The following is a 26257-nucleotide window of genomic DNA, read 5'->3' as shown; positions in this document are numbered from 1 at the left end:
AGGGTGGACTAGGCACTGGCGTCAGTACATAGCTTCCCGAGGGAAGTATGTTAAAGGTGACTGGAGTGATATTCAGCAATAAGGTGTGTAGCAGTTTTTATAGGATGAGTTCGCAAACTTAATTGTCCGACCTCATATAATGTTATTAACCAATGTCACCCAATAAATTTAATAAAAATTTAAAAAAATAAAGTAAAAAAGACAAAAACCTACAAAGAAGAAAGAAATGCTCAACTAATTGATTAGAATCGAGGACTCTCACTGGGCTGTTTTCCAGTGCACAGAACTTGGGGGTATCAGTAAGACCCTCACAGGTTATCATTTTTTCCCACTCAAGTGACCGCAGCTTTTAATCTCATTGGAGTGGAAAATCCAATATTCTATTTTGAACTTAAGAGCTCTGGATTTAGGTTTAGAGCCACAGCACCAGCTACTGAAGTATTATTTTGCTTACCTTCACCTCCTTTGTGGGCCTTACAGAAAGAGCAGTTAAGCCAAGGACAAATTTGAGTATCTCTGGGTCCCTTAATCTAACATCATCCTAAACTCATCTCTTACCAGCACCCCAATTTCACCAACCTCCAACAAAGTACAAGAGCCTAAGTCCTAATACTGAAAATAGTTATAGGAATCCAATCAGGAACATGTCAGTAAGAAATAGGAAATCTGGACCATGAATAAAAACTTGGGAAGAATCCAGCAGACAGCAGGTTGTCATTCTAGATCTATTCCTATGTTGCAGAACCATTATGAGAACACCAAGGATGTGAAAAATGCTGACTTGCACTCAGAGCTATCCAAAGATTTGCCAGTGGCACACTAAATAGAATTTGGTAAGAAATGCAACAGATCTTGGTAGATGGGAGGAAGCAACTCTTTAATGGTCCAAATCTTGTTTTGATAACTAACACCACTGACCTGTGTTCCTAGATTTCATTTATTATGTGTTTCACACTAGATTCTGATCCATTTTATCTGTTCCTTTATAAACTGACCTTGACTCTGATTAATTGCACACTGTTTCATGTGACAGACCCAGATTCTTTCCTGAATAGACAGCCCCTGTAGCAAAAGCAGTAATGTAAAACATTTTGTTTGTTCCCCTACATTTGCCAGACCTCTCTTGCATATACACTGGACCACGTGACTAGTTTGGGACAATGAAAAATAAGTGGATGTGACGTGTCGCGTCTGGGCTGAGGCAATGAAGTGCCTACATGAGCTTCTCCAGCCCCTCTTTTTCCCCTACAGGAGCAGCTGAATGGGCCACATGTCTCAGATGGTGAAGCTACAAAACAGTGGAGCCTAAGTCAACCTGGAACCTTGAGTGACTCTATGGAGCAGATCCCCTCCCAGTCTCACATCTCTGTCACCTGCAATGGGATCTGTAGTGTGAGCAAGAAATAAATACCTGGTGTATAAAATTTCTGACACTTTGAGATTATTTGTTATCTGAGCATGATTGTATTCCTATAGAAGACAGCCCCCCTTCTTCTGCATGCATAGTGCTTATTTCATACTTTTAACTTAGTTGTTAATAAATCTACAGACTCCTCTGAACTGGCTCTATGTGACAGAAGATCACACACATGTCAGCAAGTAAAGCTTTAACTTTCAACCAAATATATAGTAGTGAACAATACAATTCAGTAAACACAACTGTTTTCTACTGCACAAAAAACAGGAAATAATTAAATTTCTTATAGACATTTCTTTATTATATTTTCCCACTTGAATATTTAGAGAATAATTTAAATGTAATTCATACTGACAGCAAGCACAGTATCAAATATTAGTTTTTTTTTAATATTTTTCTGTTCTCACCCTTTATTCCTTTAGGAAAAAAAAATATTTAGATGATCTCAAAGAAACAATTATTATGCTAATCACATTATGCAGTAACACAAGCCCATAATCAATAGAAAAGAAAGCAACAAAGAAGTGAAAAAGTCTTTCTCCTCAAATCATTTTAATTCATTTTTCCACAGCCATATAAATTTAAAGTATGAAACAACAATAATACAGCTATAGAATCTAGGTTCTCTTTCAAAGCAGCGGCATATAAAACATAGAAAAGCTAAAACCTCAGCACAAGCTTAAAAAGAACAAGGACTGAGAGGATTTTGATGAAGACATAAAATGCACAAAATACAGTACACAAAAATACTAGAATGCATAAAATATAAAGCTACACATTTCAGGTAGAAAGCATTGTAAAATATATAAAATATGCAAGAAATCAAAATCAAAAAGATTTTTCTTAGAGTACCATGAATACACTGGAACTGGCAATTAGCATTTGAAGATGGGAACAAGAAAATAGCAGTTTTCCATTTAAAACTTTATTTCTAGGCTTTAGGATTTCACCTTCTTGACATCCTTCTTTCCAGAGCTCTCAGTAGCTGACTCTGCTTTTCTTTTCTGTGACTAAAATGGAAACAGATTTAATGTTCTGCTCCAATATGCATATTTTTAAATGGCCCAACAATGTTAAATCTAGGATGTAAATGCATTAAAAAAAAATTTTAACATGAATATTCACTTAAACGTTATACTCACAGTTAATGTTCTATATAGCCCAACAAACTATATAACCCAATGTAAAATAACCTTCAAAGATGTTTCTTTTCAAGATATAAAATACGCATCAAAAATAGTCATCAAGTGTCTACTTTCACATAGTACTATAAACGTACTCTTATCTTAAAGAACTACTTAATACTTAAAGTTTTCTGGGCAAAAATGTTATTTATGAGTGTATGATTTTTAAAAACTGTACAATAGATGTTAAAATACCACATTTCATATATTCTATGATGCACATTTCTTTCCCACGTTAACATCTCTGAAATCAGGATGCATCTTACAATTGATCACAAATTATAGTTAATTGGCAACAGCTTTTCTCCGTGGTACATAAAATAATGCTCAGTCTTATAGTAGAAGGCATCTCAGACTTGATGAAATATGGTAGTTTACATAAGTGCACTCAAATAACATGATCTATTAAAGACTATTTTAAATTGTAGCTATACAAGGCAACATGACTGGATTGAAATCAAGTCATCTTATTATTCAACAGTTAACTTATTAGCAAGTAAACCAAGTAAAGCTTTGCTGCCTGCTTAAAGTTCTCATTTGCACTCATAGTTCCACAAAGATCAGAAAACTTATTTATCAAATCAAAACTCCATTTCAATTTCAGCCTCAACCCATCCCATCCCACCTCCCTCCTACTACTCTCCACGACAACTCTAGTATCAATTAGAAGGATTTTACTTGCATTACACTTTTGCTGAAAGTCATGAGGAATGTTTAAAAATACTGAGCCCTGTTACTAGGGAGTTCCTAACTTTATGTTCTATAAACAAATAGGAAACATGTGGCTGTAGTTTAATTCTTTCTCTGTCAAAAACAAATTAGCAGTTCATAAAACCAGTTTTTATAATAAGTATCACTATAGCATTAAACATAATATAGGCATTTTAATTATGTAAAAAAATGGGATCTACCTAAAAGTTAGGAAAATGCTGAAATTTTTACCATTGGAGTTTTAGTTGCCCGTTTCTTCTTTTCTGCTCTCTCTCTTTCCTCAATTTCCATATTTTCTTTCTCAATCAATGAAATAAGAGTATTACAGCGTCTCTGGAATTCCTAAAACAAATAATGAAAGATTTTTAATTTCTGAAACCCAGGAATAATCTTTAAAGAGTGATCATTCTTTAATTGTACTATTTCTGTGGTACAGAATTGCTAAAGTTGGTGTTCTTCAGAACAATATTCATATAGGATTATTAATAGATTCAACCAAAAAAATATGAGGAGTGGGTAAATGTCACCCATACCATGAAACATTACTCAGCAATAAAAAAACAAAGAACTCTTGGTACACACAACAATCTAGATGAACCTCATAGGAATTATGCTGAGTGAAAAAAGCTAATCTGAAAAGGTTACATACCATATTATTACATTTATATAACATTCTTGAAACGACAAAACTTTAGAAATAGAGAACATATCCATGGTTGCCAGGGGCTAGGGAAAGAAGGGAGAGTGGGTGTGGCTATAAAAACCCAGCACAGTGGAGTTTTGTGGTGGTGCTGGTTTCATCTACATGTGATAAAACTGCACTGATCTACACGTAGACAAGTGCATGTATAACTGATGAAATATGAATAAGCTCTGTGGATTGTACTAAAGTCAATCTGCTGGTCATGACATTGTACTATAGTTATGCAAGATGTTACCATCAGGGAAAACTGGGTGAGGGGTACAAAAGACCTCCTTGTACCTTTCTTTACAATTTCCTGTGAATGTATAAATATTTCAAAATAAAATGTTAACAAAAATCATGTAAACAAAAAAAATAACAATAAGGGGATGTCCTATTGCCAAAATAAGTTTTGAAAGTACTCAGTTTTAAAAAGTCAAACAGATTTCTTTACTACAGGGCTCCTCAGAGACTTCAAGTTCCTGACCAGCACTGTCAACCATTAGGTAAGAAACATAGAATGCAAGCAGTCCTCAAAGCTGTTCAACCAATGGAACTCTCTTCTCATAGGACATCTTGTGGGATCAGAGTTCTGCGGAGCAAATCTCAGGAGACATTGGTGCATTTGTTAATTTGGAGCAAACAATAGCTAAAAAGATTTTGCATTAACCTTGCCACTACCTATATTTCATTGCCAGCAAACCAATGCATCCAATTATAATTTTTTTTATGAATGTATGGTGAGCATTAAGCATGTGATTCATTAACATAGACACTCATATATATTAACCCTGTATACTTTGCTATATTTTAAAGTTAAATAACAGTTTAATATCAAATGATAAATAACACTTTAAAATATGATTCCTCTTCTGTATAAGCAAAAATATCTGGTAAAATACAAAATAGCTAAACATTCAAATGAAAATACATGTTTATTAACAATTAAAAACCCCAATAGAAAAATTGTCAAAGTACAAGAATAAAAAAACTCATAAAAATTAAAATGTCCAAATATTAAACTTTTTTCACTCAAACTAGTGATCAAATAAATGCAAAGTAAAACAATGCCATCTTTATGAAATTAGCAATGATATGCACACGCATGTGTGTGGTGTGTGTATCCAGTGTTAATAGTAAGATGGTGAAATGAGAACTATCATTCACTGATGACAAGATGTCAATTTTATGGACTGAATTGTGTCCCCTCAAAATTTATATGTTGAAGCCTTAGCACCCCCACAATGTGACTAAAGATAAGGCCTTTAAGGAGGTAACTGAGGTTAAATGAGGTCATATGAGTGTGGCCCTAACTTGATAGGACTTGTTTTCTTGTAAGAAGAGGAAGACACCCAGAGATACCTCTCTCTCCACACTAGCACAGAGAAAAGGACTATGTCACGACACAATGAGAAGGTGCCATCTACAGGCCAGGGAAAGAGGTCTCACCAGAAACCAACCCTGCTAACACCTTGATCTTGGACTAACAGTCTCCAAATCTGTGAAAAATATCTGTTTAAGCCACATGAGGACTAATACACTACCGTGTATATACCCGGGGTGCCAAAAAATGTATACAAGTGGACACTGGTCAACGTTGCTCAAGCAGTAGTTCACCGTAATCAGAATTGTCTGAACGCTGATGGTAACCACTTTGAGCACCTCTTGTAATTGCAGAAGTCAAACGTGACTTGTATTCATCTTTTGTTATCAGTATATACTGAGTATTACAATTGTAATAGTTTTCCTTTCTTAAAATGTATATACATTTTTTGGCACCCTCTGTGTGTATGTGTGTGTGTGTGTGTGTCTATGTTTATACATACACATATGTGTATATACATAGACACACACAAATAAATAGCTGAGTGAATATTAACTACAGCATTACTAGTGGTTAACAGCAACTATCTGTAGGACCAATAAGTAACTTATATTTTATTCTTTATACTAGCTTATATTTTCCAAATTTTCTGCAATGAACATTTAGGTGTTGGGCAATCTGCAACATTTTTAAGAAGCAGCAAATGCTTTTGTAAAGAGTTTTGTCTTTCTAAATAAAAGCCAGAAAAATAGCATACAACATAACGAATGTTACATGTAGAAATATCAATTATCTAAGCATTTTCTACTCTTTAAAATTCAAGTCAAAAAACAAAGACCGTCTAGCCAGAAAAAAAACAACTCATTAACAAGTTATTGTTTAACTATTAAAAATAACCTTACAAAACACTGGTACATTCAAGTTTCATGTGCATCTTCAATTACCCAAGATTAAATAATTTAGGAAAAATAACACTAAAATTTTCCTTACTTACCAAAACAATACTGGTATCTTTAATATGCAGACCAAATACTCTTCATAGCTTCATTCAATAACACACAAATTAAACAGCATGTCATTCAATTTATCTATTATAGAAAGGGCTAAGTTGACCCTGATGAGATTTGATTGCTGGTTTCTAGAGAGACTAGATAGTCTTTATTTGAAGCTGATTTCTTCAATCATTACACTATAATCTCTGGCCATTATTATTCTCAATAAGTAATAGTTGCCCGTGACTACAGATATCTTTAGATACATATTCATGGTTCATATGGGTGATTCAGGAAAAAAAACACACTAATACTTTTGAGAGAGTCTCATGCAGAGAAGTAGAATATGTCAATATATAGACAATATATTGACTATATATAGACAATAAGTTCTTACCTTCATTCCTTTTTATGTCACTAACTACTCCAGACATAGAAAAATAATCTAACTCAGAATGGGAGAATATGAATGTTACCTTCCTAGCACAGATGATGCCATTTTCTCTAGAGATACCAACCCCACTTTTTATTCACACATTTAAAGACAGCCTAACTAAACAGTAGTCATCATAAACAGACCAGGTAAAATCAGAAATTACAAGGAGAAAGGCCAGATTACCAATAAAAACAGTGATGTATTTTTTGAATAACTGAGTGACTGTGAAATGACTATGAGAAATTTTGTGATGTCAAAAACATTCACCTCACGTAATTTTTCCTTTCACATACATATTCTCCTATATTCTTAATACCTATTTATCTTCTTATTTTCCTGAGATTACATGGAGTGATTCATGTGGTCTCAAAATGTTTCTACAATTCTGTAGTTTAATTATCTCTTTCACTCAGCATTTCTCCACACTGGGTTTAGGAATGAGGTTGTTGGGAGAAAAACTAGCACACAAGAGGAAGAAAGGAGATACAAAAATAATAAAGACAAAAGGAAAATGACAAATGGAAAATTGCTCTGCAATATTAATGGTTGTGGCAAAAGAAAAAAGTATTTCGTGTTCACCCAGGTGTGGAAATGCTGGGTTTTAAAAAGGTTAAACAAATTTCTTCATGGCTGGACTTCTCAGAGCTTTTCACATTGTAATGTAGATTGGAGGTATCCAGGGCAGGATTCAGTACATATCAGCATTTTCCAAATATATTTGAACACAGAACCCTTGTTCCACATACATATCATCTATCTGCATATCTATCCTACTACAATGTTTCGTAGAAGCCAACTGGGGAAATGTTGTGCAGGGTAAGAAGTCTATGTTTGGATCAAAGTACAAAAGAAACGGAGAAACTAAGGACAAAGAACTAAGGTATTTTACTTAATTCAGTTGACAAAATGATTTCATTGACGATTTTTGAGCAGGAGCAGTAATGTAATCAGAAATGTATTTTTGTACTCAGAAATCTTTCCTTGATACAGATTCTCAATAGTGAGAGTTCATAATATTATAGACTCTCAAGATTAGAAAGGGCCTTTAAAAAATCATTCAAGTTGATGCCTGAATCCCTTCTTCTAGGTCCTTGTTAATTAGTTGTCCAGCATGGCTGAATTCTTTCAATGATGGGGGTTACATTCTACCTCCCAAGGCTGTCTATTCTACTTTTGGACAAGTTAAACATGTTCCCCTTTGCTACCTTAGAGTTTCCAACAATCAGTTCTAGGTCTTAGGTATAGTTTTCTATAACTATAACTTTTGTAGTTATAGAAAACAAACCAATTCCTTCTTCCGCATGACAATACTTCAAATATTACAAGGCAGCTATCATGCTTCCATCACAATCAACAACAGATCCCCCAAACACCCCTCATTTAGGCTAAATAGCCTCTCCCATTATGCATACTTCATGGAACACTTTTCTTAAAGGACTGTTTAACACTTACATCTACCCTTGGTTATATTACTTCTTCCTACCTTTCTTACACATTTGTTTTAAACCACGGGTCAGCACATCTTTTCTGTGAAGAACCAGATAGTAAATATTTTCAGCTTTCCAGACCACAACTACTCAGCTCTGCCACTGTAGCATGGAAACAGCTCTATACAATATATAAGCAAATGAGTATGACTGTGTTCCAATACAACCTTACTTACAGATACTAAAATTTGAATTTTGTATAATTTTTACATGTCACAAAATAGTTTTCTTTTGATTGTCTTTCAACCATTTGAAAATGTAAAACTCATTTTCAGCTTACAGGCCATACAAAAACAGGTGGTGAACCAGTTTGCCAACCCATTTTAAACTATAGACTTTAGATTTACTTTAAACAAATTTTACTGCTTTGGTTTTTCTATACCCTTTTAATGGTTTATGATTATATTCACTGCAAAGTCACCTGAGTTTCAACTTTTGAATACCGACAAGTATCTCTACCTTTATGTAATAGATGATGGAATGTTTTCAGTGAGCAGAGTTGCCCTTTAGTGTGTGGTAAACATCAATCATGCTGGGCACCAAGTTCAAATATCCCTTTGTCCCAATACTCAGCTTCAAAGTATCAATTCAAAAGTCACAGAAAGTATCAGTAGACTTGTTGGAAGAGATTAAAGAGGCTCCACATCACATTTTCCATGTACTAAAATCCTAGACACTAAACCTACCTACCAAAGTCTGAATGACAGAAGATCCATGCTCATTATGGCTGAAAGTCAAAAATAGGTAAATGAGCAAGCGCAAAAAAATAAACTGCACTACACATTTGCATCTTTAAATTTATAGTTCTATAAAGTCAGAAATTTCTTCTACAGTTCTTAAACAAAATGGGTATTTTTTTTTTGCCTTTGCTCTTTATTATAAACTCCCTGTACTTTACTTCGAGAATCAATATCTTCACCTATACATTGTGTGGTATATTTCCCAGGTTCTTTGCAATCTTGGAACCTCTATCATACTGACAAAAAGCAATGGCATTCTATACTTGAATCTCACGGCCCAAGAACACTGGCAGTTAAACGGGAATTAATATTTTAATAAATATACCTCACATTTCTTTTTTTTAAATTAAAGTTTATTGGGTGACAATTGTTAGTAAAGTTACATAGATTTCAGGTGCACAATTCTGTATTATATCATCTATAAATCACATTGTGTGTTCACCACCCAGAGTCAGTTCTCCTTCCATCACCATATATTTGATCCCCTTTACCCTCATCTACCACACCCCTCTCCCCTTACCCTCTGATAACCACTAAACTATTGTCTGTGTCCATGAGTTTTTGTTTCTCATTTGTTTGTCTTGTTTTTTTGTTGTTTTTGGTTTATATACCATATATCAGTGAAATCATATGGTTCTCTGTTTTTTTCAGTCTGACTTATTTCACTTAGCATTGTAATCTCAAGATACATCCATGTTGTCACAAATGGTCCTATTTCATCTTTTCTTACTGCCAAACATTTCTTTAAAAGGTATCAAATGTTATGATGCTTTTACTTAACAGCTGCTGCTTAAATATCATGATTCATAAAATGTAATGTCACCTTCTCACAAGGTAACACATAAGTATAAATACCTAAAACAGGCTCATATTGCTGCATTTATTGTATTTCAGGTTAGGACAGTTCAGTCTTAAAACACTACAGTCACTAATAAAACACATATTTACAACTGGCTATTCAAACTTATTAATAAATAAAACCTACAGGGGTGAGAGCCAAATAAAGTGTAGCATTGGAAAAAGGTATATGAAAAGACAGAAAAGTACTCAAAACCCATTGCTGCATTTCTTCACATTCTATCCAAATCTAGTCCAACAATAGGAGTCTATGAGATAGAAGCAAACTGAAGTACAAAAATGCCATACTCATGTAGTCACTGAATACCTACTTCGTGCAAGCTGCTGTGCTGGTCCCTTTAGATAAAACCAATTGCACTTGAAGGTTAAGAGAGCAGTAGTAAAAAAATGCCTCTGAGGTAGATAAGTAATACATTAGCCAAGGGAAGAAAGGAAAAAAAAAAAGATGAACTGAAAAAAGACAGAGATAGAAATTTGGGGACTATGAGCCTATAGTTGGGTAGTTGAGGTAGACTTCCACAAAGCAGTATTTCTAAAATGTAAATCTGATCATGACAATGAACTGTTAAAATCTGTCAACGACTCCCTACTTCCTATAGACTAATGACCAAAGACTTCAATAAAGCAGCTCTATTACCCTTTATAATTTGGCTGCCAGCTATTTCCTCATCGCCCAGTACTTCCCTACTCACACCCTATCATACCAACTTACTTGTAGTTTCTCAATACGCTGTGCTTGTTTATACCTTTGCACATACTGTTTCCACAACCTGGAATGTAGTCCCATGGCCAACTCGTAGTTTAAGACTTTGTTCCAAGAAGAACCTGTTCTGTGAAGCCATTCCTCTGATCTACCCCTCAAAGCAGAGTTAAACACTATCTCCTCTGTGCATATGTCTATACAGGACCTTTTCAAAATTAAGGCTGAAAAGAGACATTTTTGTCTTTTAAGTGCTATGAGTATAAACATACTGGGTTCTTAATATTTTAATAATTCCATAAATAAGAACTAATCAACACATTTTACAGTTTACCATTAATATTTTAATTCATATTTCTCACAATTCATTAACAACATAATGCTCTAAAATACCAAGGTTAGTTAGTTATCATATAATTAAGTACTGACATATAAAAAAAATTTATGAGTGCCCTTCTTTATGATATTTTCTCGACCGTGCTGCATAAGCAACAAACAAAAGTGTTACTCTGACTATAGAATAAGTTGGAAATTTTTGAATTTGACTTTCATTTTTCTAAAATAGCTATAAAGAAAATTCTTCTGACTGTGATGAATAACCTAACTCACATTTATTATTACTGATAAACCTATAAAAAGGGAAATAAAAAATAGTGATATTTTCTAAAAAAGTGTTTTTCTCCTATAATTCTAAAGAGGAATTTCATTTTCTTAATTTTTTCATTAATAATAAAATTGATTTGAAAACAAGCAATAACACGAATTTTTTTATTACATTGTATACAACATTATGTGATCTCTCTCTGAGATGCTATCAGAAAAAAATGCATTTTTTAAAAGGCAGGGTAATAACTAATTACTAATACTTTGGTTCAACTCCAAGGTACATGGCCACAGGCAATGTGCACACAGCTTCTTGAGCAGGCTAGGAAAAGAAAGAAAAAAGCTCCCCAGAAGTTAAAAGGTAAGAATTTATTTTTTATGAATTGTACACCTGAAATCTATGTAATTTCACTAACAATTGTCACCCCAATAAATTTAAAAAAAAAAAAGGAGGAAAAAAAGAATTTAATTTTTTACCAAAATTAATAGTCAAAGTGTTAGGTCAGCTATGGGCATGGTCAAAGCGGCCAGGAGCCAAAAATACCCCTCTGCCAAGTCAGACCTCCCCTGCATGACAGACTGAAGCCCCTGGAGTTTCCCAGAAAAAGCAGCAGACCGCTGGTGCGATAAGCAACTCCGGACAGCCGCTGGCGCCTGATCTGCGCTAGGGGGGCCTGCTCATCTGCCACCTCACTCAGCCAACCCCCACCCCAAAAATCGCATATATCCCTCCCTCCCTCTACCCTGGACGGGACTTCGCTGGCTCCCTGTCTGCGGACCGGTGAACCTCGCCCGGAGCGCAGAATAAAGCACTCACTTTTCTCAATCCGCCTGACTAGCCTCATTATCTCACCACAAGCCTTACAGAAAGCAACCCTGCAATAAATGGTTATATCAAGAAATGTTCTTTATCTCAGGGAGTAAAATTCTGCCTTTTCTCCTTTAAATACTTAAAAGGACCAAAGTACTTAAAGATTCAAAGAAGTACTGATTAAGCTTTGGGTACTTTCCACATGTCCTTTCCAGTAAACTGACTAATATGCTAGGTCTTCTGGACCTCTCAGATTCTCAAATCTCCCAGTCACATCAGTATATCACTAAATGAATGGAGATAGTACCCTGACATCCATTCCCTAAAATGAATGGTAAGAAAATGAGCTAATATTGGTAAAGGGATTGGCAACTGGCAAGCATTACATAAAAGGTACTACATAAATACAAAATATTATCCTTTCATCTTATAGTCATTTGGTAAAAGTCCTTTTCATTCTAATAGTTTTTGAATGTCCTAAGACTAAGACCCCATTTTTAGATATTTTCCTTAGGAGGAAAATAGAACTATTCCTATGCTCTGAGCTTAAAAATCTAAATTGATCATATCCTTCCTACTTGTTTATGTAGTTCAATAGAGACTGATTACATACTTAAAGACCACACAAGTTCTCAATAGAAAGAAATCACAATCTTTTTAGCATAAAGAAATGGAACTAAGACTCATTTTTTTTTTCTTTCGCACAGCAAGAATTTTTAAATGGTGAAGAGCCTCAAAGAAATCTTCAACCTTTAGCTGCAGGCTTTCAAAGTAAGGCATATTTAGAAGTAGAGGTTCATGCCTTTAAGCACTTTAAGACTGTTATTTAAATCAGGAGCCATGAATTCAGTACTTTCAGGTCTCAGAATAAAATATAATTACCAAGGTTTCTATTTTTTTTCTAAATATTTCACACTGTTTATCGTTGTCTCTGGGAAAGAAGAGCATCATTTTTAAGCAAGATTATGTTTTTAAAGATAGCTTCTTTAGTAAACTAAGTTTAAACATTAATAAGATTTAATTGGAACACAGTAACACTCAAATACTGAATTGAATTACATCCTCTGTATTTCTAAGATGTGATTTTTCAGTGAAACACATTTTAATTTTGGAAATCATAACTGCCTTTTTCAAGAGGGAAATTTCTCTTCCTAGATTGTGAATGTGATTCACTATACAAGAACAATCATATAAAATGAGGGGGCAAAGAGATATCTAGGAATACTAATATTCTATTCATTTAAAATTATCCACTAACGGGGAGGAAAATAAAAACCTCATGACAGAAAAGTTAACAAACAAAAAACTTTAGATTAAAATTTTAAATCTGAAATAAACTATTATAAATTTTTAAAGATTCTTTAGAAATCCCACCTTCTAGAAGGTAATTAGAACACAGATGTCTTCATTTTCAAAAGACAAAATGAATGATTCATTTTGCAATCACCTACATAGTTAATATCTGCTCTTTGGAAAATACACATTAGAGATTTAAAGATTTAAATCTCTTGGTAAAGAAAGAAGTAAATGCTTTGTAGAAAGAAGACAGGAAAACAAAGATTCTTTACAAAGGAGTCCAGAGACATCTAGTGGTTGTTAATAATATACTTGTGTGTTTTTTTCTTGGAAAATGATAGGTTATGTAGTTCAACAGTCATGTTGATATTACAAATAAAAGATTTTCCTTGTACTTTTGAATGTTTCAATGCACTGCTTTTGTTTAATGACTTGAGAAACTAAAAACAGTATTAAACTCTCAAGCTTTTAAAAAATTAGTAAAATATCACTGAAATAATATTCAAAATTCAGCAAACATTCTATCAGATAAAAGGGCATGTGTAATCTAAAACAGGATTCACAAAAAAATGCAGGTAGTCATTTATCTTTTACAAGTTGTTGATGCTGCTCTAAATAAGATCATTACATGCATAAAACTCCAAATGGCTAAAAATTTTAAATGCAAGAGGTACAAACTTCCAATTATAAAATAAGTAAGTAATGGGGATGTAATGTACAGCATGATGACTAGAGTCAATAATATTGTAGCGCATACCTGAAAGTTGACAAGAGTAAATCCTAAAATTTCTCACTACAAGAAAAAAATTTATTTTGTAACTCTATATGGTGACAGATGGTAATTAGACTTATTGTGGTGATCATTTCACAGAGTATACAAATACCAAATCATTATTGTGCTGTACACCTGAAACTAATGTTCTATGTCAGTTATAACTCAATTTAAAAAATGCATGGCTTTTGAAAGGAGTTCTCTGCTAAACATGGTCACAGATGCACTGAGCTAGAAGGCACCTTAAAAGGCCAAGCAGCTCTCTCCCAAAGCCTTCAGAGTCAAAACAGAATCTCATTTTCAAATCTAATAGAAAAGCTATTCTACATTGTTTTTCAATAATCTATGTTAATGCTCCAAAGAACCGTGTCAAACAATTCTTCCCTACATCCAGTGTCAGTCTTTCATGCTACAGCTTAATTCTTATCTTTTTTTATTCTTTTCTCTCATATTTCTACTGCATCTTATTAACACATGCACTTCTTAATATTCTTTTGAACATGTACAGCACTTTAAATTTATTTCTATTAAATGTTGTGCTGTAGCTATGGAAGGCAGTGTGGAGGTTCCTCAAAAAATTAAGAATAGAATTACCATATAATCCAGCAATCCCTCCTCTCCTGGGTATCTACCCAAAAAATCTGAAAACGTTTATCCATAAAGACATGTGTGCTGTAATGTTCATTGCAGCTTTATTTACAGTGACCAAGACAGGGAAACAACCAAAGTGTCCTTCAATAGATGAATGGATAAACGTGGTATATATACACAATGGTATACTATTCTGCCATAAGAAAAGATGAAATAGTACCATTTGTGACAACATGGATGGATCTTGAGATTATAATGCTAAGCGAAATAAATCAGATAGAAAAAGTAGAGAACCGTATGATTTCATTGATATGTGGTATATAAAACTGAAAACAACAAAAGAACAAGACAAACAAATGAAGGAACAAAATCTCATAGACACAGACAATATTTAGGGGTTACCAAAGGGTAAGGGGGGAGGGAGGCTCTAGAAGAGGGTAAACGGGGTCTAATATATGGTGATGGAAAGAAAACTAACTCTGGGTGGTGAACACACAGTGTGAAATATAGATAATGTACTACAGAATTGTACACCTGAAATTTATATAACTTTACTAACAATTGTCACCCAATAAACTTTAATTTAAAAAAAAAATGTCATGCTGTGAGATTCAACTGATCCATCATTCCAGTTTCTCTAGTTCCTTCTGGATCCTGGCTTGATCCAAAGAATGTGCTAGCTCTCCCAGCATTATGTATTCCATAAACTTGATAGACACATTCTAGTAACAAAACTCTAAATTTGTGTTAAAGTTTTAAGGAGTATCTGATCTTACAAAGCATCCGCCAAAATTAGCATCTTCAATATAGCAACTTAGATTTTTCTTTTCTTTCTAATTCAACTTGAACTGAAAATATAAAAACGAGTCAAACAAAAAATTAAACATTGCTTTGCACCTCTATGAACTTTTGGCCAAGAAAACATTCATGATAGATAGCAACTACTTAAGAAAAAAGTCCAATGTTTGGATTGTTAGTTTATAGTTACTTTTAATTTTTAGGCTGTATAAATCTATTTTTGTTTTAACTACCTTTGCTAACAAAAGATGGATGTCAACATTAAAAGCATGTTGCATTTATTTCAATATCATCATAACACTGCTAAGCAGCACTAGAATTTAACAGGAACAAAAAAAATCTCAAAAGGAAAAGAAAGTAACAGTAAATTACATACTGCTAAAATAAAACTATCTCTTCTACTTAATTATTCTCTGTCTCACAATATTCTTATAAAGACGCAACTTCTCATTAAAAACAAACCCTTAAGTTTTTCAGTCTTAAGTATCACCTGCCTAATTACAAAGAGGAAAATATACCTTTAAAGCGGACACTTCTAGTCACCATATTAACCAAGTTATCAAACTTGGCATAACCAAAAGTGTGACAACCTGACATCATGTGCCGCTGATGTGAGGCAGTAAGAAATACACATCACTTATGTTGCATTCTTGCCTAAAAAGCTTAACCTAAATCTAACAATGAGCAAACAATGAGATGTGGAACATTCTAAAAGGCAATGAGTCATTGTTACGGAAAAAAAAGTTGTTTGAAAGACTAAAGAGACTCAACAGCCAAATGTAATGTGTGAACCTTGACTGGACCATCACGTTTAAAAAACAGCTATGAAAGGCACTTTTGGGACAGTTGGAAATTTTGTACATTGACTGCATACCGGATGACATTACTGAATCAATGTTAACATTTTTGGGGAGGATAATGATATTGTGGTTCTGTGGGAAAATGTCTTTATTTTTAGGAGATGAATGCTGAGGTATTTACAGGTGAACACAAATGATGTATGAAACTTACTTTCAAATGATTCAGAAGTATAGATATGTATATTTGTGAATATAAAATATAGATACGTATTTCTGAATGTAGATGTGTTTCTGTATTTCTGAATACTACATATAGACTCTACATGTATCTATAGATTATATGTATGTATGTTTAAGTATATACATATGTGGGTGGGGAGAAGAAAGCCAATGTGGCAAAATGTTAACAATTACAGTCTAAGTGAATAATACATAATATGTGAAAACTTCAAAATAAAAAGTTGGAAGAAATAATGAATACATACCATGGCAGTTCTAGATTTGATAAACCAGTCAAATCTAAACTGAGGAGCATTCCGTACACACTGTCTTAATTCTTCATATACATTTTCTCTATCAAAGCCCATTTTGTGTAACATACAGATCAAGAATCTATCTTCTTCCTCAGTATAGTTCTTTCCTTTGCTGGTTCCATACTGAATACGTAACTGATGAAATGGAGCCTTGTATCTTGCAATCTATAGATTTAAACAAAATAGCACTTTTAACTAAATGTTCAGTAATAAGTCAAAGCTAATCACCATATTGATTAAAACAATCTAATAATATTTTGACAATTATGAAATACAGTACTTTGGCATCCAGGGCTTTCTTGATACTGATCTTCCGTTGAATTCTTGCTTCTCCACGTTCAATTTGGGCCATAATTTTCTCAATGTCCTGTAACTCATTGCAACGTTCCCAAAATACAGCTGAAAAACAGTTATTACTTTAAAACACGATCACCCTAAGCAAATTAGTCCAAGGAACTACAGAATACAGAATTAACAGGAAAGGATATAGTAAAATTATACTGTTTAAAATTAAGATTCAGATTCATCTGTATGTAATATGTTCAATTATTTAATACCCCTAACTTTTCATTTAAAAGTAAGATCTCAGAATTGGGCGAGCAGGGGAAGGAAGGAAGGGAGCGGAGTAAAAACGTGGGGGCCCGCGGCGGGGTCCTGGCCGGCGGCGGCGGCGAAAACCACGGTGGCACCCGAAGTTCCGGCACGCACGGGATCCCAGGGCTGAACGGAGAGCACACAGACCAAGAGGGCCCAGCATAAGAGGCACAAGATTCCACATATCCAGAGGCCAACTCCAGAACAAACCAGAGTACTACTGGGTTTGACCTACAAGTCATACACCCAGAGGGAATTCTCTGCAAGCACTAGAGCCCATAGAGGCCAAACCACATTTCAGTGGTCAACCCTCACGCAGCAGAAAGCCCTGCGGTGGGCAGAGCCAAATCTCACAACGAGTCAGCCTAGGAGTTAACCCCACCTACTCACAAGCAAAATGCAATTAAAGATCTTCTTGAACAGGACAATATACACAACACAAGAGTCACCTTTGGAGCACACGCAGAGGAGAAGAACGACGTAGTACAAGTCAAATATAAAGGACACATACTACATAAGATAACCTAGCAAGAACTAAGAACTCTAGGGGATCTACCTAATACATCAAAGCAAACACAGAGAGTCACCCAGAATGGGGAAACAAAGATACACGTCCCAAATAAAAGAACAGAAGAAACCTCCACAACTGGAACCAAATGAGGCAGAGGTAACCAACCTTTCAGAGACAGAGTTCAGAACACTAGTGATAAGAATGTTAAGGAGCTTAGAGAAGACATAAAGAAGGATGTAGAAATCATAACGAACAACCAGTTAGAACTACAGAACACAATTACCGAAATTAAGAACTCACTTGAAGGAATTACCAGCAGGTTAGATGAAACAGAGGATCGAATCAGCGACTTAGAAGACAAGGTAGCAGAGATCACCCAAACGGAACAACAGAAAGAAAAAAGAATAAAAAGCAATGAGGATGGCTTAAGAGACCTCTGGGATAACATCAAGCGCAACAATATGTGCATCATAGGAATACCAGAAGGTGAAGAGAGCAAGCAAGGGATTGAGAACATATTTCAAGTAATAATGTCTGAAAACTTCCCCAAACTGATGAAGGAAACCAACATACAAGTCCAGGAAGTGCAGAGAGTTCCAACCAGGATAAACCCAAACAGGTCCACACCAAGACACATTATAGTGAAAATGGCAAAGCTTAAAGACAAAGAGAGAATCCTAAAAGCAGCAAGAGAAAGACAGAGGGTTACATACAAGGGAACTCCCTCCCATAAGACTATCAAATGATTTTTCTACAGAAACATTGAAGGCCAGGAGGGAGTGGCAGGAGATACTCAAAGTGATGGAAAACAAAGGCCTACAACCTAGATTGCTTTATCCAGCAAGGTTGTCATTTAAAGTTGATGGAGAGATAAAGAGCTTTCCAGAAAAAAATAAGCTAAAGGAATTTATTACCACCAAGCCAGCATTGCAAGAAATACTAAAAGGACTTCTGTAAATAGAAGAAAGATCAAAACAACCTAACTACAAATTTTAAAATGGCAAAACTATGTACCTATCAATAATCACTTTAAATGTAAATGGATTAAATGCTCCAATCAAGAGACATAGGGTGGCTGACTGGATAACAAAGCAAGACCCTTGTATATGCTGTATACAAAAGACTCACCTCAGAACAAAAGACACACACAGGCTGAAAGTGAAGGTTTGGAGTAAGATATTTCATGCAAATGGAAATGAGTAAAAAGCTGGAGTTGCAATACTTATATCTGACAAAATAGACTTTAAAATGAAGAACATATTAAAAGATAAAGATGGGCACTATACAATAATAAAAAGATCGATCCGACAAGAGGACATAACCCTAGTAAACATCTATGCACCCAACATAGGAGCACCTAAATATATAAAACAGGTACTGACTGACATAAAGACAGAGATCAACAGTAACACTATCATAGTAGGGGACTTCAACACACCTCTGACAACAGGGGACAGGTCTTCCAGACAGAAAATCAATATGGAAACAACAGCCTTAAATGATACATTGGAACACTTGGATCTAATCGATATTTTCAGAACATTTCACCCCAATGCTGCAAAATACACGTTTTTCTCAAGCGCACATGGAACATTTTCCAAGATAGACCATATGTTAGGCCACAAAAAAAGCCTTGATAAATTTAAGAAAATTAAAATCATATCAATTGTCTTCTCTGATCACAATGCTATGAAATTAGAAATGAACTACAGGAAAAAAACTGGAAGATACACCAATTCACGGAGGCTGAATAACTTATTACTAAATACTGAATGGGTCAAGCAGGAGATCAAGGAAGAAATCAAAAGATATCTCGAGACAAACGAAAATGAAAACACGACGACCCAAAATCTATGGGATGCCGCGAAAGCAGTCCTAAGAGGGAAATTCATAGCTTTGCAGGCCTACCTAAAGAAACAAGAAACATCACTAATCAACGATTTATCTTCACACTTAAGGGATTTGGAAAAAAAACAGCAATATAAGCCCAAATGGAGCACAAGGAAGGAGATAATAAAGATCAGAGCAGAAATAAATGAAATAGAAACCAGAAAAACAGTACAAAAGATCAATGAATCGAAGAGTTGGTTCTTAGAGAAGATACACAAAATTCACAAACCTTTAGCCAGACTCATTAAAAAAGAGAGAGAGAGGACCCAAATTAATAAAATCAGAAATGAAAGAGGAGAAGTGACAACAGACACCGCAAAATACAAAAAGTTTTAAGAAGTTACTATGAGCAACTATATGCCAACAAATTTGACAATCTGGAAGAAATGGACAATTTTCTAGAGGCATACAACCTTCCAAGGCTAACTCAAGAAGAAACAGAAAACCTGAATAGACTGATTACCACCACGGAAATTGAATCAGTAATCAACAATCTCCCAACAAACAAAAGCCCTGAACCAGATGGCTTTACACGTGAATTTTACAAAACGTTCAAAAAAGAATTATCACCTATTCTCCTCAAGCTCTTCCAAAAAATCCAGAAGGAGGGAAGACTCCCAAACACTTTTTACGAAGCCACTATCACCCTGATCCCAAAATCAGACAAAGACACCACAAAGAAAGAAAACAACAGGCCGATATCTCTAATGAACATAGATGCAAAAATCCTAAACAAAATATTAGAGAACAGAATTCAGCAATACATTAAAAAGATCATACACCATGATCACGTGGGATTCATCCCTGGTATGCAAGGGTGGTTCAACATCCGCAAAGCAATTAATGTGATACACCACATTAACAAAATGAAAAATAAAAATCACATGATCATATAAATCGATGAAGAAAAAGCATTTGATGAAATCCAACAGCCATTTATGATAAAAACCCTTAAGAAAGTGGGAATAGAGGGATCATATCTCAACATAATAAAGGCCATATACGACAAACCCACAGCTAACATCATACTCAATGGGGAAAAGCTAAAACCATTCCCCCCAAGATCAGGAACAAGGCAAGGTTGACCACTATCTCCGCTTCTATTCAACATAGTGCTGGAAGTTCTAGCCAGCAATCAGACAAGAAAAAGAAATAAAAGGCATCCAAATTGGTAAGGAGGAAGTAATAAAATTATCATTATATGCAGATAATATACTATATATAGAGAACCCTAAAGACTCCACCAAGAAGCTATTAGAGCTGATAGATGAATTTAGTAAAGTAGCAGGATACAAAATTAATATTCAGAAATCAGGTGCATTTGTATATACCAATAATAAAACATCAGAAGGAGAAATTAAAAAAACCATTCCAATTTACAATTGCTCCAAAGACTATAAAATACCTGGGAATAAATTTAACCAAAGAAGTAAAAGATCTGTACTCAGAAAATTATAAGACACTGAAGAAAGGAATGAAAGAAGATAAAAATAGATGGAAACACATATCATGTTCATGGATAGGAAGAATTAATATAGTTAAAATGTCCATACTGCCTAAGGCAATATACATATTCAACGCAATTCCTATCAAACTACCAACGACGTTTTTCACAGAAATAAAACATATAATCCTAAAATTTATATGGGACCATAAAAGACCCCGAATAGCAAAGGCAATCTTGAGAAATAAGAACATAGTGGGAGGTATAACAATACCTGACTTCAAATTACACTACAAGGCTACAGTAATCAAAACAGCATGGTACTGGCATAAAAACAGACACATAGATCAATGGAACAGAATACAGAGTCCAGAAATAAATCCATGCCTATATGGCCATTTCATCTACGACAATGGAAGCAAGAATGTACGATGGGGTAAAGACAGTCTATTCAATAAATGGTGCTGGGAAACCTGGACAGACACATGCAAAAAAATGAAGCTGGACCACCTCCTTACACCATATACAACAATAAATTCAAAATGGCTTAAAGACTTAAATGTAAGATCTGAAACCATAAAATACCTAGAAAAAAAATATAGGAAGAAACTTTACAGACATTACTCGGAGTAAGATTTTTACTGATATATCCCCTCGCATGAGGGAAGTAAGAGAAAAAATAATTATGTGGGGTTATATGAAACTAAAAAGTTTTTTCACAGCAAAGGAAACCATCAATAAAACAAAAAGGAATCCTACTGAATGGGAAAAGATATTTGCCAATGATATATCCTATAAGGGATTAATATCACAAATCTATAAAAAACTCACTCAACTCAACTTCAAAAAAACAAACGACCCAATTGAAAAATGGGCAGAGGACTTGAAGAGACATTTTTCTAAAAAGGACATACAGATGGCAAAAAGATATATGAAGAAATGCTCAACCTCACTAACCATCAGAGAAATGCAAATAAAAACCACAATGAGATACCACCTCACCCCAGTCAAAATGGCTATCATCAATAAATCAACAAACAACAAGTGCTGGCACGGATGTGGAGAAAAGGGAACGCTTCTGCACTGTTGGTGGGATTGCAGATTGGTGCAGCCACTATGGAAAACAGTATGGAGGTATCTCAAAAATCTGAAAATGGAACTACCCTATGATCCTGTAATTCCACTCTTAGGTATCTATCCGGAGAAATCCAAAACTCCGATTCAAAAATCTTTATGCACTCCTATGTTTATTGCAGCACTATACACAATAGCTAAGACATGGAAACAACCGAAATGCCCATCGGTAGATGACTGGATTAAGAAACTGTGGTACATTTATACAATGGAGTATTACGCAGCCATAAAGAAGAAAGAAATCTTACCATTTGCAACAACATGGATGGACCTAGAGAACATTATGTTAAGTGAAATAAGTCAGACAGAGAAAGATAAGTACCATATGATCTCACTTATATGCGGAAGCTAAAGAAAAGAATAAGTGAATGAACTAATCAGGAACAGTTTTGGAGACAAAGAGGAAAAACTGAGGGTTGCTAGATGGGCGGGGGGGGGTGGAGGTAAGGGGGAACGTGAGGGGATTAGAAAACAATCAGTAACCACAAGATGGCCACGGGGTTTGAAAATTAATCTGGGGAACGTAATTTAGTGGTTACCAGAGGGTAAGGGGGTTGGGGGGTGGGAGATGAGGGTAAGGGGGATCAAATATATGGTGATGGAAGGAGAACTGACTCTGGGTGGTGAACACATAATGTAATTTATAGATGATGTGATACAGAATTGTACACCTGAAATCTATGTAATTTTACTAACAATTGTCACCCCAATAAATTAAAAAAATAATTTAAAAAAGAGACAAGCATTTTCAATCAAAAAAAAATAAATAAATAAAAATAAAAAATAAAAGTAAGACCTCAACAAGAAGGTTTAGGTTAGTGAGTTTCCTTTCAAGAAATACTATGGCATTTTTAATTATCTGTCCCAAATGACTGGGATTTCAAAAGATACTACAGACACTAATTTAAGGTATGTTTTTATTCAAACATGATATAGAAGGGGCCGAACAATAAAGTGGAAAGGAGAGAGGGTAGCCATATAAACTTAGAGAACATAGCTTCCTAGCAAGCAAAAACAAAAAAAACCATTATCAACAAATTATTAAACTTTATATTAAACTTTCTGTGAAGCAGCAATTTCCACTGAAACTGTTGCTTCACTTTTGGAACCACTCACTGATCTTAAAATATGCCCAATAACCTATAGCTTGTTTTTTAAACTTACTTGTAATAGCCCTTTTCTAAAAAGAAAAAAACAAAACACCAAGTCACCCAAATTTTATAAATGAGCTAAATAATTTGGCTGCATTAATATGTCACATGTTATGACTTCAGTGAAAGGCCTCTTAATGATATACTTTGCATTCTCAAATTTTTCATTTGTAGAGCTTATGGAGAAAGGAATTTTAGCACTCTGATTTTTATAAGCACCTGTGTTCATTATTTCTTCTCTCACTTATTCATTCAGCACAATTTAAATACCTGCTATGTAAAAGATATTCATGAAAAGCCAACTGCACACATTTCTTCTTTTATTGCAACCAATTACATAAACCCACTCCAATCTCCCCACCCTCGGACAGAGCCCCAATTAAGCTGTCCTAAGCTACTTATTCCACCAGGCCTGGTCTCAAATTTGAGGGAACAGCTAACATGGTATCTTTTAGAATCACTTGTTTTCTTGAAACTTCATACACATGGATGCTACATTGAATAAAATTCTATTTCAGAAAATCTCTTTGCACATACCCTTTTACACTCTTTTCAAATCTTGCTGCTAAAATTTTTTTCTCGTCTATTTTTCCCTTTGCTAAGCCTCCAAAAGCCCTCAACTTACATGATAAAGTTTAAGAGTAATAGTAATGTTATGTTGGTATCAAGGAAAAGGAAGTTCATCAACCTGATTTATATTATACAACATAAAAAACACAATCAACCTCTAAAGTCCCTGGTAATCACCAGAAGACTCCTTCATATTTCCAAAATAATAAAAAAAATGTATTCTCTAAACCTGGATTTCTTCAAGCACTAGCACTATAGATAATTTAAGAGCTGTTCCTAGACTACATTAATCTTTGGTACATTTATTAGTATTGTAATGTTTCCTCCCTACTATGTTTCATTGCAAAAAAACACAGAATTTGATTTGCTAAGATGAATAGGCTTTAAGGAGCTAGCATACACACCTAAACCTACTTTGCAACATTGTTTCCATGACAAAAATTGTGCTAGATTAAAAACAGCTGACATTTAGATTAAATTTGAGAGCTCAACCTATCAGAAAGTTAGAAACTTCCTGTTCCATGTTGGATATGCTATGACACATACTAACTCCATATGCTTTAACAGCTAATCTAGTTCTGATCAACACCAAAGACACAGATCAAAACAGCAGCCTGAGGAGAGGCACTGTAAATCTCCCCTGGAATTTACAACTAATTGAACAACTATAACTCCACAAAGGACTCCCTGCACAGCAGACAGGCAAGACAAAGAGGCCCACTACTGAAATCACCTAAAGGTAGACAAATCAAGGGAGGCGGGGGGGGGGGGGGGCAGAAAGGGAGGGGAGAAGGGAGAAGTGCAGAGACAGAGCCCCGCGGTTGCAGGACACAAAACTAGCTCAGTGCTCCGAGCTCGCTGCTTCCTGGAACTACCGCATCTGTGGTAGAGGGAAGAACTCGGACTGCTAGGGCTCCATTTATGGCCCACAGGACTGAGGGTACAGCATATAACACGGCTGAACCCAACGCTCATGGCAGAGACCTCAGAGAACAGACTGAGAGAAGAAGGCTGAAAAACGGTGGTTTAAGCCCTCACTGCCGAGCAGAGAACAGAAACCATAAGCACTGAGATGAGCCGCCCCCTCCCGCGCCTCCCAGAGCCTGCCCTGCCCCCACCTGCCAGGTGCTAGAATTGGAAGAGTAGCAGTGTCAGATCAAAAGAACAGAATATTTGCTGTTCTGAGAACTGTGGACCGCAGACACAGATTCGCAGGCCAACTAGTTCCAGCAAAGGGGAGGAAGCTGTGGAAGCAGGACTGGCTGTGGTGCTAGTCACCAGCATTGCTCTAGGCCACCTCTCACAACTCACCCCGCCCCTGGCCCCACCGGATCCCTGCAGGAGTAAACAGAACTGCTGAAACGCATGGGCTCTGAATCTGGTGCACAAATAGCTTTGGAACTTCAGAAGCTCTCCAACTCCTCCCTCATAGGTGGCAACATATGACCCACGTGAACTACTCACAGAGGAGAAGCCCAGCTTTTAGGGAATCCTCCCATTATGTGAGAAACTGGAATAGTGCAGACAAAACATAACACTACACTGTGAGAGAGAATAAAAGGCTGCAACTGGAGAAAAAATAAAACATTCTACCAAACCCTACTGCAAAACAAAAGAAAGACCTCTTTCTATCAACCTGTTGCAGAACCCACTCCTGTAGATGTCTAGCAAGAGAAATAATAAATCAGTAATTGCCATGAATAACCAAGGCAACCAGATAGCTCAGAAAGAAAGTGAAAAGTCTCCAGAAAAGGAACTTAAATATATGGAAATATGTGACGTAAATGACAGAGAATTCAAGATTGCAGTTCTGAAAAAACTCAACAAGATACAAGAAAACACAGAAAGGCACTTTAATGAACTCAGAAACACAACCAAAGAACATGAGCATTTTATGAAAGAGATTGAAATTGTAAAAAAGAACAAAGTAGAATTTCTGTACATTAAGAACTCAATAGAAGAAATTAAGAACGAAATAGCCAGATTAGGTAGTAGAGTTGACCAGATGAAGGTAAGAATCAGTGACATCGAAGACAGAAACCTGGAAATGACATGGATGTGGGAAGAAAGAGACTAGAGACTTAAAAGAAATGAAAGAACTCTACAAGAACTTTCTGACTCCATTAGAAAGAGCAATATAAAAATAATGGGCATACCAGAAGGAGAAGAAAGAAAGAAGGGAACAGAGAATATATTCAAACAAATTGTCGATGAGAAATTCCCAAACT

At 35.2% G+C, this 26257-nt stretch overlaps 1 protein-coding gene across 8 annotated transcripts in view; it reads right to left on the bottom strand.

Moving 5' to 3' along the window:
* Positions 1-1732: 1732 nt before the first annotated feature.
* The window catches only part of SMARCA1 (SWI/SNF related, matrix associated, actin dependent regulator of chromatin, subfamily a, member 1), a 178915-nt gene continuing 154390 nt past the window's right edge, over positions 1733-26257 (bottom strand). For 4 of the 8 annotated variants that reach the window (XM_033118532.1, XM_033118550.1, XM_033118492.1 and 1 more), the window contains 4 exons: positions 17016-17134; positions 16688-16900; positions 3544-3654; positions 1733-2427 (listed from right to left, as the gene is read on the bottom strand). In XM_033118532.1, the coding sequence (XP_032974423.1) occupies positions 2356-2427; positions 3544-3654; positions 16688-16900; positions 17016-17134 (515 nt within the window). In that variant the 3' untranslated portion in view covers positions 1733-2355. Of the gene's footprint in view, positions 2497-3512; positions 3655-16687; positions 16901-17015; positions 17135-26257 lie in introns of all 8 variants that reach the window. The other 4 variants (XM_033118517.1, XM_033118542.1, XM_033118508.1 and 1 more) reach the window with 3 other exon arrangements.

This window comes from Rhinolophus ferrumequinum, chromosome X, assembly GCF_004115265.2.
Source record: "Rhinolophus ferrumequinum isolate MPI-CBG mRhiFer1 chromosome X, mRhiFer1_v1.p, whole genome shotgun sequence".
Lineage (NCBI taxonomy): Eukaryota > Metazoa > Chordata > Mammalia > Chiroptera > Rhinolophidae > Rhinolophus > Rhinolophus ferrumequinum.
This window is presented reverse-complemented; position numbering and strand designations above follow the sequence as displayed.